The 12404-nt window shown below is 37.0% G+C and overlaps 1 protein-coding gene across 1 annotated transcript in view; it reads left to right on the top strand.

Annotated features, from left to right (window-relative positions):
- Positions 1-9400, top strand: part of RPS6KC1 (ribosomal protein S6 kinase C1) — an 87110-nt gene extending 77710 nt beyond the window's left edge. Inside the window, exons 15-16 of the mRNA XM_015815946.1 lie at positions 2242-2337; positions 9204-9400. Of these exons, the coding sequence (XP_015671432.1) occupies positions 2242-2337; positions 9204-9314 (207 nt within the window). The 3' untranslated portion in view covers positions 9315-9400. The remainder of the gene's footprint in view (positions 1-2241; positions 2338-9203) is intronic.
- The last annotated feature ends 3004 nt before the right edge of the window (positions 9401-12404 follow it).

The raw sequence follows: 12404 nt of genomic DNA, 5'->3' as shown, positions 1-12404 counted from the left end.
TCCAAAGGCAGCTAAGAGATACAGAAAAGTAATGTTTTGTTCACATATAGGGGGACATCAGGATTTTTGCAGCCTAGAAAGCATTAATAATATCATACTATAAAATAACAAAAATATAGGATAGGAACTTTCGTATTGTAAGAAAAAAAACAGAACAATTGAAGATACTATTTTTTTATTAATTTATGTATTTATTTCCTGCCTTTATTATTTTTACAAATAACTCAAGGTAATGAGTTATTTGTAAAACATCTTTCTTCTCCTATTTTGCTCACAACAATTATGTGAGGTGGGTTGGACTGAGAGAGTGATTGGCCCAAAGTTACCCAACTAGCTTTCATGGCTAAGGTGGGACTTAAACTCATGGTCTACTACCTTCTAGCCTGGTGCCTTAACCACTAGACCAAGCTAGTACTCTACCACATACATCATTTGTTGAATAAACCACAGATGGCCACGTTCTTACAATGTGCTAAGCCATAAACAATGGCCTATACCACTACTAGTTCACAAAGTGTTTTAAAATGAAACTGAACATATTATGATTTAGCATGGTGATGAACCCAGACATATATTTTTCTTACAAGGAAGAAAAATAGTGCTTATTTTATTATGATGCTGTCAATAGGGCATGCTATTGGGGTTTAGGGTACATAATGTGTTTCTGGGGCCAAAACTATGGATGTAAAAGAAGTATTCCCTTTGAAATGTAACACTAAGGAACAAGAAGTAATTAAAAATGAATGCAAGTTGCTGGGGTACACTGTGGAAGTTAATTCATGAAAAAGATGTATCTTATTTCATTGTTCCTCATTTGAATAGAATAGAATTTAAATGTTTTGTATTTGGCCCATCTTTATAGATCTTGTAAGACTTCAGGAAGACATAGTAAGATGCAAAGGGAATTTTTTTTAAAACAACATTTATTTGGCATACTTGTTCGATTCAACTTAGGACCATATTTTTTATTCAACAAATGAATCTTTCCCCCCAATTTCATCCTCCTTCCTCCAGCCTGGTGAAAGGGTTAAAGTATGTAGGAAGAAGGCAGGTCTTTTTGTTGGAAGGAGGGGCCTATTGGCTTCTTCCCCTCAGCTTCTTCTGAAAGAAAATGATGTTCCCTAAAGCAGGGGTCCCCAACCTCTGGGCTACAGCTCACTAGTGGGCCATGAGTTATTTGCAACTGGGCCATGGAAACGACAGGTGAGCATGCACACGTGCATTTCCACTTGTGTGAGTGGCGGCCACACGTGCTTGCAGCTTGCACAAATGGAGCTGCACATGCATGCTAGGCAACCACTCGTGCAGAACCAACCCTTCCCCCCCCTCGCCGGTTGCAAAGCAGGAAAGGTTGGGAAACTCTGCTCTAAAATAGGGGTGTCCAATCTTGGTAAATTTTAAGACTTGTGGACTTCAACTCCCAGAATTCCCCAGCCAGCATGGCTGGCTGGGGGATTCTGGAAGTTGAAGTCCACAAATTTTAAAGGTGCCAAGGTTGGATACCCCGGTCCTAACGTGTTTCTGAATATTTCCTCTTGCTAGTCTTGGTGTATGTTGAAATACAATTTCCACTATCCTTGAAGCTGATGAGAATTTGGGTGGGTTATGTCCGTATAAAAGAACATAATTAGGTTGGGTAACCTGCCTGAGAAATGGAGCGGAGATCTGTACCTCCTTGATCCTCGTGTCCCCATTCACATTTTCAGAACACCTATCAGCTTGTTTTCCAGATTTGTTTGCAGTGGAAAGAGATAATATGTGTATGCACAATGCAAAATAAATTTGTTTACAGTCTTTGGTGAGGAGATACCCACTGTAATTGCTTTGGGTTTTAATGAGATTCCATTATTGTTAGAGATTTTCACAGAGGTCATAATTACCTGTTTGAATTGTATATCTTAGCTTGCACCTCCATTTTTTCCATCTCACAACAGGGATGAGATTTTAGGCATACATAGTGAATATTCAAAAGGTGAAGCTCCTAAACCAATGTAAAGCTGCACTGTTCAGTTCTGCTGATAATCAGTTCTATTACACCTGATTAACTAGCTCACCTTGTTGAATTACAACGTCTTTCATTTCCAGTCAGCAATATCAGTCACTTTCTGGTTAAGAGTTATGGAAATATTAACATAGATTGAGGAGGATTACTTTTAAGTTTTTGAATATAGTAACATGCATCTCCATTCTTTATCATAACATGCACTTTAATATGATGCATTTCTTGTTGGTTTGCCATAGAGTCTCTTGGAGTGCCACCCAGCAGGAATAAATACTCATACCTGTTTAAACTTGCCAGATCACATTTCAGAAGAAGCCAGATCACTCCTTCAACAGGTAAATTCTTGATGAATGTGTACAAATGTTGTGCTCCTTGCTATGGCTAAAGTCAGATTAACATATGCCATATATTTTACTGAACATAAAAAAATGTAATAAATGGATTTTTGTTCACTTAGTGGAAATGACAACCCCTTATCACCTTACAGTGTTAATAAAATTAGCTTTGTTCTTTTTATACTTGATGTTGTAAAAGGTTTCCTATCTTTCCTATTTATCTTTAGAAGCTTTTATAAAGGATTTGGGAGTAATGTTTAAATTCAGCATCTGAAAATGTGCTAATAGGATTGTGGTTTATCTTAGTGTCCCCAGTAGCTACATCTTCTTAGCAGTAAAATTCTGTTTAATATGTAAACAAGTAAAGAAACTAAACTATTAATGCGTAGGGTAGAAATGTCTTACAGTTATACAATTATAAAAAATAGGAGCTATTTTGTCAGGAAAAGGTGAATGAACACTGGACTTAATTATTTAATTTTGGAAAGGAGAAAAGGAATGATTGAGAAGTATATAAGACCTATCCATCTGTTGTCACCAAATATAGCTTGGGCACAAAATTGCTGCAGAAATCCATTGATTTATCCTTAATTATCTCTCCTGACATAGATGATTTGGGAGTAAAGGTATATTTTTAATATTAAAGTTAGCATAATGTATTAGGATTTAGAAACATACTAAAACTTGGTTATTTTAACAAACTTTGATGATGGAGCCAAACTGATTTAGATCTGACCTCTTGTTTGAATGTTATGGTTCTTATGTTTTTTAAAATTGTTACTATCGTGTGGTTATTTTTATTGTTTTATCTATTTATGTAGATAGGATTATAAACCATTTATAGTCAGTATTCAGTGGGAGTAGTAGAAATTTACTTACTAAAATAAATAAATAAGAATAAAAGTATACATGTACTGTTAAGCCCAATGACTTCATCTAGTTATTAGACTCATAGAATAGAGGATATTTTATACTCTCCCTCAGAAAGGAGACTGAAAATGAATGGAATTTTACCATTGGCATCTTTGGGAGTTTATTAAAGCAATACATAGCAACTAGCACTTTATGCCAGACCGCTTGTTATTTTCCCTCCTCCCCCAGGTTCAAGGTTACCCATGTCCAAAAGGAAGTGTTTCATCTCTGGGCTGCATGTGGCTGACTTTACAGTTGAAGAGTCTGCTCCATTGGCTAGTAAATCAATTTTCTTTTGTGTGTCTTTCTAAGGAAACTACCATTCATTTTTGAGGAAGCTTTGTCAGGAAAAGGAAAAAGGGACTCTTGGCATAGCTAGTCATTTGTCATTATGATTTTCCTTTTCCACCTCCTCACAGGTTGCTTGGGTCAGCCCATCACAGAATGTCTAGGAGAGGAACAGTGTGCAGATACATGCCAAATGTGTCCCATGACATGGATTTCAAAATCATTGACCTCACTGAAAAAATAACACCCCACCCCGATCTAGCCAGCTAGAAGCTACGTACTTCAGAGCCATTATTATTATTATTATTATTATTCCTTAGTTTGATTATCTGAAGATACAGATGAAATTCTTGAGGCTCTCTTAATTGACATCAAATTTCTCGAAAGCTGCCCCAGTTAGCATAATAACCAGTCTCTTTTTGAACTATGCAACTTTAATGCAGCTTATTTTGCATTTTCTTTCTCATATTAAAAGTTTTTTCCTCGTAACAGGGAAAGCCTTCAGAACATAAATGTCTTTGTACTTAACTTTTCCACCTGGTATCAGTTGTTATATTTTCCAGAAGACGGCGGAGTGGCTGTTTTCTGACTGCTTATCTACTAACTCATGTATATTCACAAAGAAGGCTTGTTTTGTTATCTGAGTTATTTTACTAAGTGAGGTTAGAGCAATTTTAAGTGGCAGAGCCAACTTAAGATGTGCAAATGAATACATTTTATGGGGAAATTTCTCACTTTGATTATTAGATGTATGCATATGAAGGCACGCGCCCCAAATAATACCAGAGACAACTGCATTATGCTATAGTTCCCTTTAAAGGAAACTTAGAAATGAAATTATTCTTTTGAACTGCTTATGTGACAGACTCATAAGAAGGAAGAAATGTAAACTTCAGTTCCTTTATCCTTTGTAAATATTTTTATGCTTTGCTGGTTACTTCCTTTCAAACATTTTCAATCAGAAATTGCAGATAAGAAGAGTTCACTTCACTTTCTATGTATATATTCATCTCCCCTTTGACTTTATTGTGGATTTTTTTTTTAAAAAAAAAACCTACTTAGTATTATTACTACTAACAATCAATCGTACCATTTCTTTACATTTCATTTGTGAGACTTTAGCTGCCAAAGCTCCCTGGGCCTCTTTGAAGACTTTTTTTAGATCAATATTTTAATTGTCCGAAAAGCATCAGTTCATCTTAGTTTCCTCTGTCTGATCTGATCACATTGGTTTCCACTGAAACCCCATACTGGGGCTATCCATCAAGTAATATTTTTATCTTTTTCCATATGATTTAAACAAATATTTCTTGCATGTAGTGCAAATAGGGATACATTTTGTGACATACCTTCATTGTATATCGAGACTCCTGGCAACTGCCTGAACGTAATCCCTGCAGTTTTCTTGGCAGGATTTCAGAAGTGCTTTGCCATTGCCTCCTTCCTAGGGCTAAGAGAGAATGACTGGCCCAAGGACACCCAGATGGCTTTGTGCCTAAAGTAGGGCTAGAACTCACAGTCTCTTGGTTTCTAGCCTGATGTCTTAAACCGTGGCTGTCTCACACACCTTCATTAAAATCAGGTAAAAGGAAATTTAGTTTTCATCTAAACTAAGTGGAGACAGTCGATCTTTTTTCACTGTATTTCTTGTAGGCTGATAAATATAAGAGGCAGCATAAAAGATAATACCTCTGAAAATGACCACAGGGTGTTTTAATACAACAGGTATTTGCTGATATATTCTTTTTCTTTCTCTTATTCTGCATTTAGGAACCAATAAGTGGAATGTTCAAGATTATTTTAGAAACAACTAATGCTTAAAGGAGCTGATATTTGATAGCTTGAAAGAAAATTACTGACAGTTAACTACCATTAATAAGTCTTGCATATAATGTAATAGCTTCTTTTAGATGTCTTCCTAGCCTCCCCCAAATATTGGAAAATAATGTAAAGGTGTTCATCTATCAGCAGGCTAGTCCTCTGGGATAAACTTTGGTGTTGTGGGAGAAGCTGGCAAAAGAAGAGCAAGTTTGAAACAGGCTAGATTCAGCTGGAAGCAGTAGAGCAGTGTTTCTCAACCTTGACAATTTTAAGGCATGTGGACTTCAACTCCCAGAATTCCACAGCCAGCAATGCTGGCTGTGGAATTCTGGAAGTTGAAGTCCACATGCCTTAAAATTGTCAAGGTTGAGAAACACTGCAGTAGAGGAAAAAAAGCAGAAGAAACTCTCAGATATATCCATATGGGAGAGGTCATTGACAACAGCTTGAAATCCTGCTCTTCTAACTCCACCTTCCTCCTTCTTCATCTTGATTCAGAGCAGAACCTATGCAGTTCACTCTATGTTTCCTGGTGCACATACACAGAGATGCCACATGGAGAAGAGGATAAACGTACACTTAAATAGATGCAACATGTTACTTATACAATTAAACACAGATGCCTCCTATGTATCTTTTTAGTAAAGAATTCCAGAAGCCATGCTCTACCTTCCTCAGTACATTCACATAGTAGCCAACCTTTTATCTGAAATACTTTAATTCTGCATGCTTTAATGAGCTATGACAAGTAAAGTTTTCATATGCCATTTTTATTACATATTTACTCAGATAAATTAACGTATTCTCCGTTAACCTAAAAACATTATACTTCAGTAGTCTAGGCCTCACAAGCAAGGTGCAAAAATCCAGTACAGCTTAAGTTCTACATGTCTATGGAGATTCTCAGTTATCCAGGTCATGGTTGTCCAAAAGGTGCTTTTTTCATGAGGCAACTGGACTTTCTTGTTTTTCTTAAAGATGTTTCACTTCTCAGCCAAGAAGCTTCTTTAGCTCTGACTGGATGGTGGGGAATGGCAGAATTTATACTCTTTGCAGACAGCTGGTTGTTTGCATTCTTTTAGCGAGTCATTGAAGCCACTGGAGGCTTATCTGTGTCATCAGGGTCATCTTAGTAATGCAAATGGGTGTGGAGCCTTCTTGGAACTGTTGAAAGGACTGTGTTGTAGATTGGAGATAGATGATGTCATATCCTTCCCCCCCCTCTGTTGAGAGAGGGCTGTTCAATTTTGACATAGATGATCTCTTTGAACCCTCTTTCAAACCAGCTGTCCTCTTTGTCTAGAATGTGGACTTTGCTGTCTTTGAAAGAATGGCCTTTGTCTTTTAAATGCAGATGGACTGCTGAATCTTGTCCTGATGGATTTGTTCTCCTATGTTGTGCCATGCTTGAGTTTCACATTTAATCAAGTTTACTAAAAACAAATCTGGATATGATGAGAAAGCCACAAGCATAAAGTTACTTACTGCTTAAATATATAATAGATGACCACATATAATTATGTTTAGAGATTGGAATAATATACAGATATTGTAAAATTAATAAGTCAGTATAAGTAGTCCTTGACTTACAACCATTGGTTTAATGACAAAGTTATGGTGGCCTTGGACTTTTGACCTGTACTCCCAGTAATGGTGATTGCAGCAGCCCCAAAGTCATCACAATTTGGGGGCTTGGCAATTGGCTCAGATTTATGATTGGTTGCAGCATCCTGCAGTCACATAATCACAATTTGCAGCCTAGGCGGTTGCTTAGGGAAAGTGAAAAATAGCAAGGATATAGCCAGTCCTTTCTTGTCAAATCATCTTGCAGATTTGTTACACTGTTTACAGAAGTCTATGGAATATTCTTTATTGCCAATTAAATATACACACAGCTTCTGATAACAAATTCAAGATAAGTTGTAATTGTAAATCTTTCATTAAAATAACATGAAGCATATTGTAAACTCAAAGGTTTCTGTGTAGAAAATATTCACAAGAGCTTACAAAAAAGTCTGGAGAGATACTGTATCTCAAGTTCAGGAAGATTCAAGAATAGTCCTTTTCTGATCTAAAATATACAATTAATCGAACAAAAACATAACAGTCAGAGTCACTGGTAGGAGATTTAAGCATAAGGTTGCCTCAAATAGCCATCTCTAGAAACCATCTCTATCAGTTTAACCAACTGGTTCGGTCAATGCTTCTTTCTTTCAAGCAGAACACTTGACTTCCTCTGCTGTCTCTTAATCTGCAAGATGTTGCTTGGCTTGGGACCTTGACTGCATTTTTAATCAGCTGACTTAGGTGATCTCAGGGGTGCTCTCTTCAACCAATTCTTGTTGCAGGCTGAGGTTTACACCGCAAGCTCTTCAGCTTATGAATTTGAGGATTTGGACTGATCCTTTATGTCAGATTATACTTAGGGTATGTGGTTCGTCAAAAGACATGCTTTATGAATCTAGAACAGTGTTTCTCAACCTTGACAATTTTAAGGCATGTGGACTTCAACTCCCAGAATTCCACAGCCAGCATTGCTGGCTGTGGAATTCTAGGAGTTGAAGTCCACATGCCTTAAAATTGTCAAGATTGAGAAACACTGATCTAGAACTTTCTTACATCAACTTACCAATCTTGACAGGTTAGGAAAGGTTTCAGTAAAGAGTAAGCTTGACAGAATAGAAGAACTGATAGTGTTTTGTATGAATATGATATTGACAAAAAAATAGGCGATTGGGTACTGATATTTCAAATATTTTTACAGGTTTTTATAAATATAAAAGGAATAATAACATGTGATAGAAGAATAGAACAGAATTTGTGTGGATTTCTCTACAGGAAAGAGCATTTACCTTTCTATAAAATGTATAACAGACACCCCTATTATTTCCTATATATAGTGGCTATCAGGGATATAATTGCCTTAAACTATGTATGCTTCCTAGGTGAGAGCATTTGTAGCAATACATAAGCTTTGTTAAGTTCTTTAAGAGAAGAGTGCTCTAAGAATGAAATAAATAAATCCAATTACATTTCATTAATAGAATCAGTTGCTTCAGTTTACTATCTTGACCTCTGCCGGATGTTTCAAGGGTTGTTATTCATGTTTGTTATACAATTATGATAATTTACACTCTCCTATAGCCCTGGCATTACTTACCCTCATATAAGTAAGGGAAATCAACCATAATATCAGGCTACATTTGGTACTTATTTATAAAACCTGTAAAAGAGAACTAGTTTTGAAGAAACAGAATTTAACACTACAACATTTTATTTTTTTGTTTTGGTTTTTCAGTCTCAAAAACAGACAGATATTTAAGTTGATCAATTACTACCAGTGTAGCATGGAAACCATTTCAATATGGTTGATCACATGCTGCTGTGTTCAATCTACAGGGTCTCCATAGAATGGCTGGTTATATGATTAGTTCCAAGATGAGTATTTGCAGAATTGCTATGGAAGATGGAAGAGAACACATTCTAAAATATACCAAAATAATCCTCCTAATCCACATTTCCAAAGTAACTGATATGTAAAAACAGGTTCCAACAAACAGGCTGTTATTTTACAATAGTAATGTAGTAATGATAAATGACTTAGAGAAAAGAGAATGGCCAACAATATGATAAAACTAGGGCTGTAACTATGAGAGGCCTCTATCCTGATCTTTTCCCATTTTTTTAAATGTGCTAGTACTAGTTAAACTGATATGGAAAACAAGTTAAGTTTATTATAAATATTATTGAAATTTAGCCATTAATTCCAGAGGATGCAATCCTCTCTGCTGATGAAGCTATAACAAGAAAAGCCTGGGTTGATTGGTGTGTTCTTTTCTTTTCAGCTTTTGCAATTCAATTCTGTGGAACGTCTTGGTGCTGGAATTGCTGGAGTTGAAGACATCAAAGCACACCCTTTTTTTGCCACCATTGATTGGACCGAATTAGCTAAGTGAAAAACTGTACAAGTTGTCTATGCTTAGGCTGCAGACTTTTAACAGACAATGCTCTTGGCTTGCTGCCATCATGAAGACTTTAAGGTGTTTCCAGACCAGGATGCATAAATTGGAAATTGGAATCCAAACACCAAATGAAATGTTTAAGCTTGATTGAGCAAAAGAAAGGTGTGGTTTACACTTGTATGGACTGACTTCAATTCTTCTTTTGAGCTGGGATCACGTGCAGCGCTAATTGTAGGGCATTACAAGTGGTTGCCATTGCATGCCATGTATTTCCTTACCCACATTTCAAATCATGGGAATCTGGATGGAAAAGTAGCCCTGTGACTGAAGTCATATCTAGCTCTGGTGTTAGTGGGGAATTATGCAAATAAGAATGCACACCTTGTATTTTGTTTCATTTTAAACCAGTGGTTCTCAACCTGTGGGTCGGGACCCCATTTGGGGTTGATCGACCATTTCACGGGGGTCGCCAAGCAAGGCTGTCCGCCATTTTTTTCCCCTTTTCCGGCGGGTGCCTTACCTCCCTTGGGCTGGGCCAGCTGGTGGTCGGCCTGCTCCACCTCTGCCACTTGCCAGCTACGCCTCGGACAGTGCAGGGGGCGGAACCACGCATGCGCAGCGCTCCCGGGCAGGGAAAGTCCTCGACTTACGACCGGTTTAGTCCTCGACTTACGACCGGTTTAGTCCTCGACTTACGACCGGTTGGGGTCGCGGCATTAAAAAGGTTGAGAACCACTGTTTTAAACGATGATGAGTTGTGGAATTTCTGTTGTACATTCCAATGTCTATTATCTATGCCAACTGAATATAGCCCCCTTTTTATACTTTGGTAGCCTTGGCAGAGTTGAATTTAAGTGGACTGGAGAACAGGGAGAAAAATAACTTAACACTAACATATGCTAAATAAAATATTATGGTGCTTCTGCAAAACTTGACATTTAATATGTCTAGTTTGGAGAGGGGGATGGCAGGAGAATGAAAGCTAGCATCATGCAATGTAATTCCAAAATGGTTAAGTGTCATATCTTAAAATGTAATCTAGCTATTGCTATTTTGTGCTTGTTGGTTGCAAAGCAATGTTTGTTTTAAAGCACTAATTTTAACCTCAAGTTTTAAATCACTGCAAGATTAAAAATCTCTCATCTAGATAATGATTATTTTAGTAATTTAAATGGACTGAGAAAGTAGAATGCAGAAAAAAGTATGGCTGTATGGGTATAAGGAAAGCTAGCATTTATTGTATGGAAATTCATGCTTTCATATAGCTAATCTTTTTTCTTTTCTTTTTTGCTTACGTGGGAAATGTTCAAGTTTGCAGAATTCCAGTTACATGTACATGTGTTTTTATTTGCTCGTGTGAATTCTGAAAATGTTTTATCTTCTCAATTTTACTATAACTTTGTTTCTTCATTTAGAAACAGTACATTATTTTATGTGTTTTACCATTGTGAATCCCTCCTAAGGAGGAGAGTCTGCAAACAATTGCTCTGAGAAAATTTGGGAGTTTTATATTAAAGTGCACTATCAGAAAGATCATTTGGAAACCTTTCGCAAGCACTGGTGCTTCCCAATTGGAATTCCATTGTATGTGCCATGAACAGGGCCAACTGAAAAGGGATGGGTGAGATGTCTACAAGGGAACGGTTGTGCTTTTCATGAATATCGTTTTTTAAACAGATTTGCCAAGAAGCTGTTTCAGAAGACTGCTGACTTCTGATAAAATTAAAACAATGGTGATTTGGCTATTGGTCCTTAATCTGTTGATAATTTTGTTAAATGGAAACACAGACTCCAAAAATTGAGGATAAGACAACCTAAAGTTAATATTTACTTAAAATAAAGACTCGTTCTTTTAAAAGGTCAATGTGTTAGTACATGTAAAAATCTTCTGTAATAACTACTTTAGGATGGCTCATTAAGATATTAAGCTCTAAAAGCATATATTAAAATACCAGACAAACATGTGCCTTGTTACTTCCTTAAATTCATCCTAACACACTGGCGAGCCTTCTCTCTGTTTGCATCTGAGGCTATGCCTTTCTCACTATTTATTGCTTATGAGCAGTCTACATGGCTCTGAAGTACTTCCCAGGGAGTTTAACACGGGTTACCTGCCAAGAAATTTGAGGAAGACTGCTGTTCCAGGATTACAGGAGAAGGAGTGAAATTTTTACTCTTCAACTGTAGAAATGAAGAGATTTTTGCTTAAAATGAGAGCTAAGTCCCCCAAGTTTAAGAAGAGTTAAACCATTTCCAGAAATATTGATCAAGTTGGCAATTCCCTATGGGACATATAGCAAAAAGAATCAGATGATCTGAAAGTTATAAACACCAGCATTCTTTTATCTGTGTAAGTGTGCTGTAGAATACCAGGGTGCCTATAGGCTATTGTATAGTACAGACTCTTGTCTGTTTGTTTCTCTTAGTTTTATCTGGAGACCAAAGGGTAAATTTCTTTGGTAAAGAAATATTTAGGCTTTTTAGTAATTCCTGCTCTTCATCCTAATTCATACTGGAAGTTAAGATTTTTTACAGGCCATTCCCTATGTGCATCTGACAGGCTACATCTGTTGGATGCTAGAACTGGTGCTACTATAAAGTGGAAAAAGGAAAAGACTTCATTGATCCAAAGGAAATCTGGAAGCTCTGTTTGGTTCCTTTTGAAATTATCCTGCTCCTGTTTTCCCCCACCTCCACCCTTTGTGATAAAAACACAAACCACGGGACTGTAATAACACTGTAGGCTGTAACCAGGTCACCAAAAGAATTACTATTATGGAGGGCTATCTGATATTACATCATTCTCCAAAACTTCATTTGAACAAAACTCTTCCACTGCTACATAACAGGAACTCCCTCAGGTGAGCTGCGGCAACAACTTCCTGTGCTGAGAGGTGAGGAAATTTCTGAAGCTGAGAGAAATGCAGAGCTTCCTTCCAGCAGTGGCCGTGTGGTGGTTTTGGAAGAGAAGAAAACCTCCAGTTGTGACCATGAACCTTTAGCCATTTTTTATTGTTAGAGTTTTGAGTCTTTCTAGGACAGTCTTCTCTCCAGCAGAATGTTGGGAATTGCAATCCCAAAGCA

This window comes from Protobothrops mucrosquamatus, unplaced genomic scaffold (assembly GCF_001527695.2).
Source record: "Protobothrops mucrosquamatus isolate PMUCROS unplaced genomic scaffold, P.Mucros_1.0 scaffold388, whole genome shotgun sequence".
In the NCBI taxonomy this organism is placed as follows: domain Eukaryota; kingdom Metazoa; phylum Chordata; class Lepidosauria; order Squamata; family Viperidae; genus Protobothrops; species Protobothrops mucrosquamatus.
Note: the sequence above shows the minus strand (reverse complement) of the source record. Positions and strands in the feature narration are given on the sequence as shown.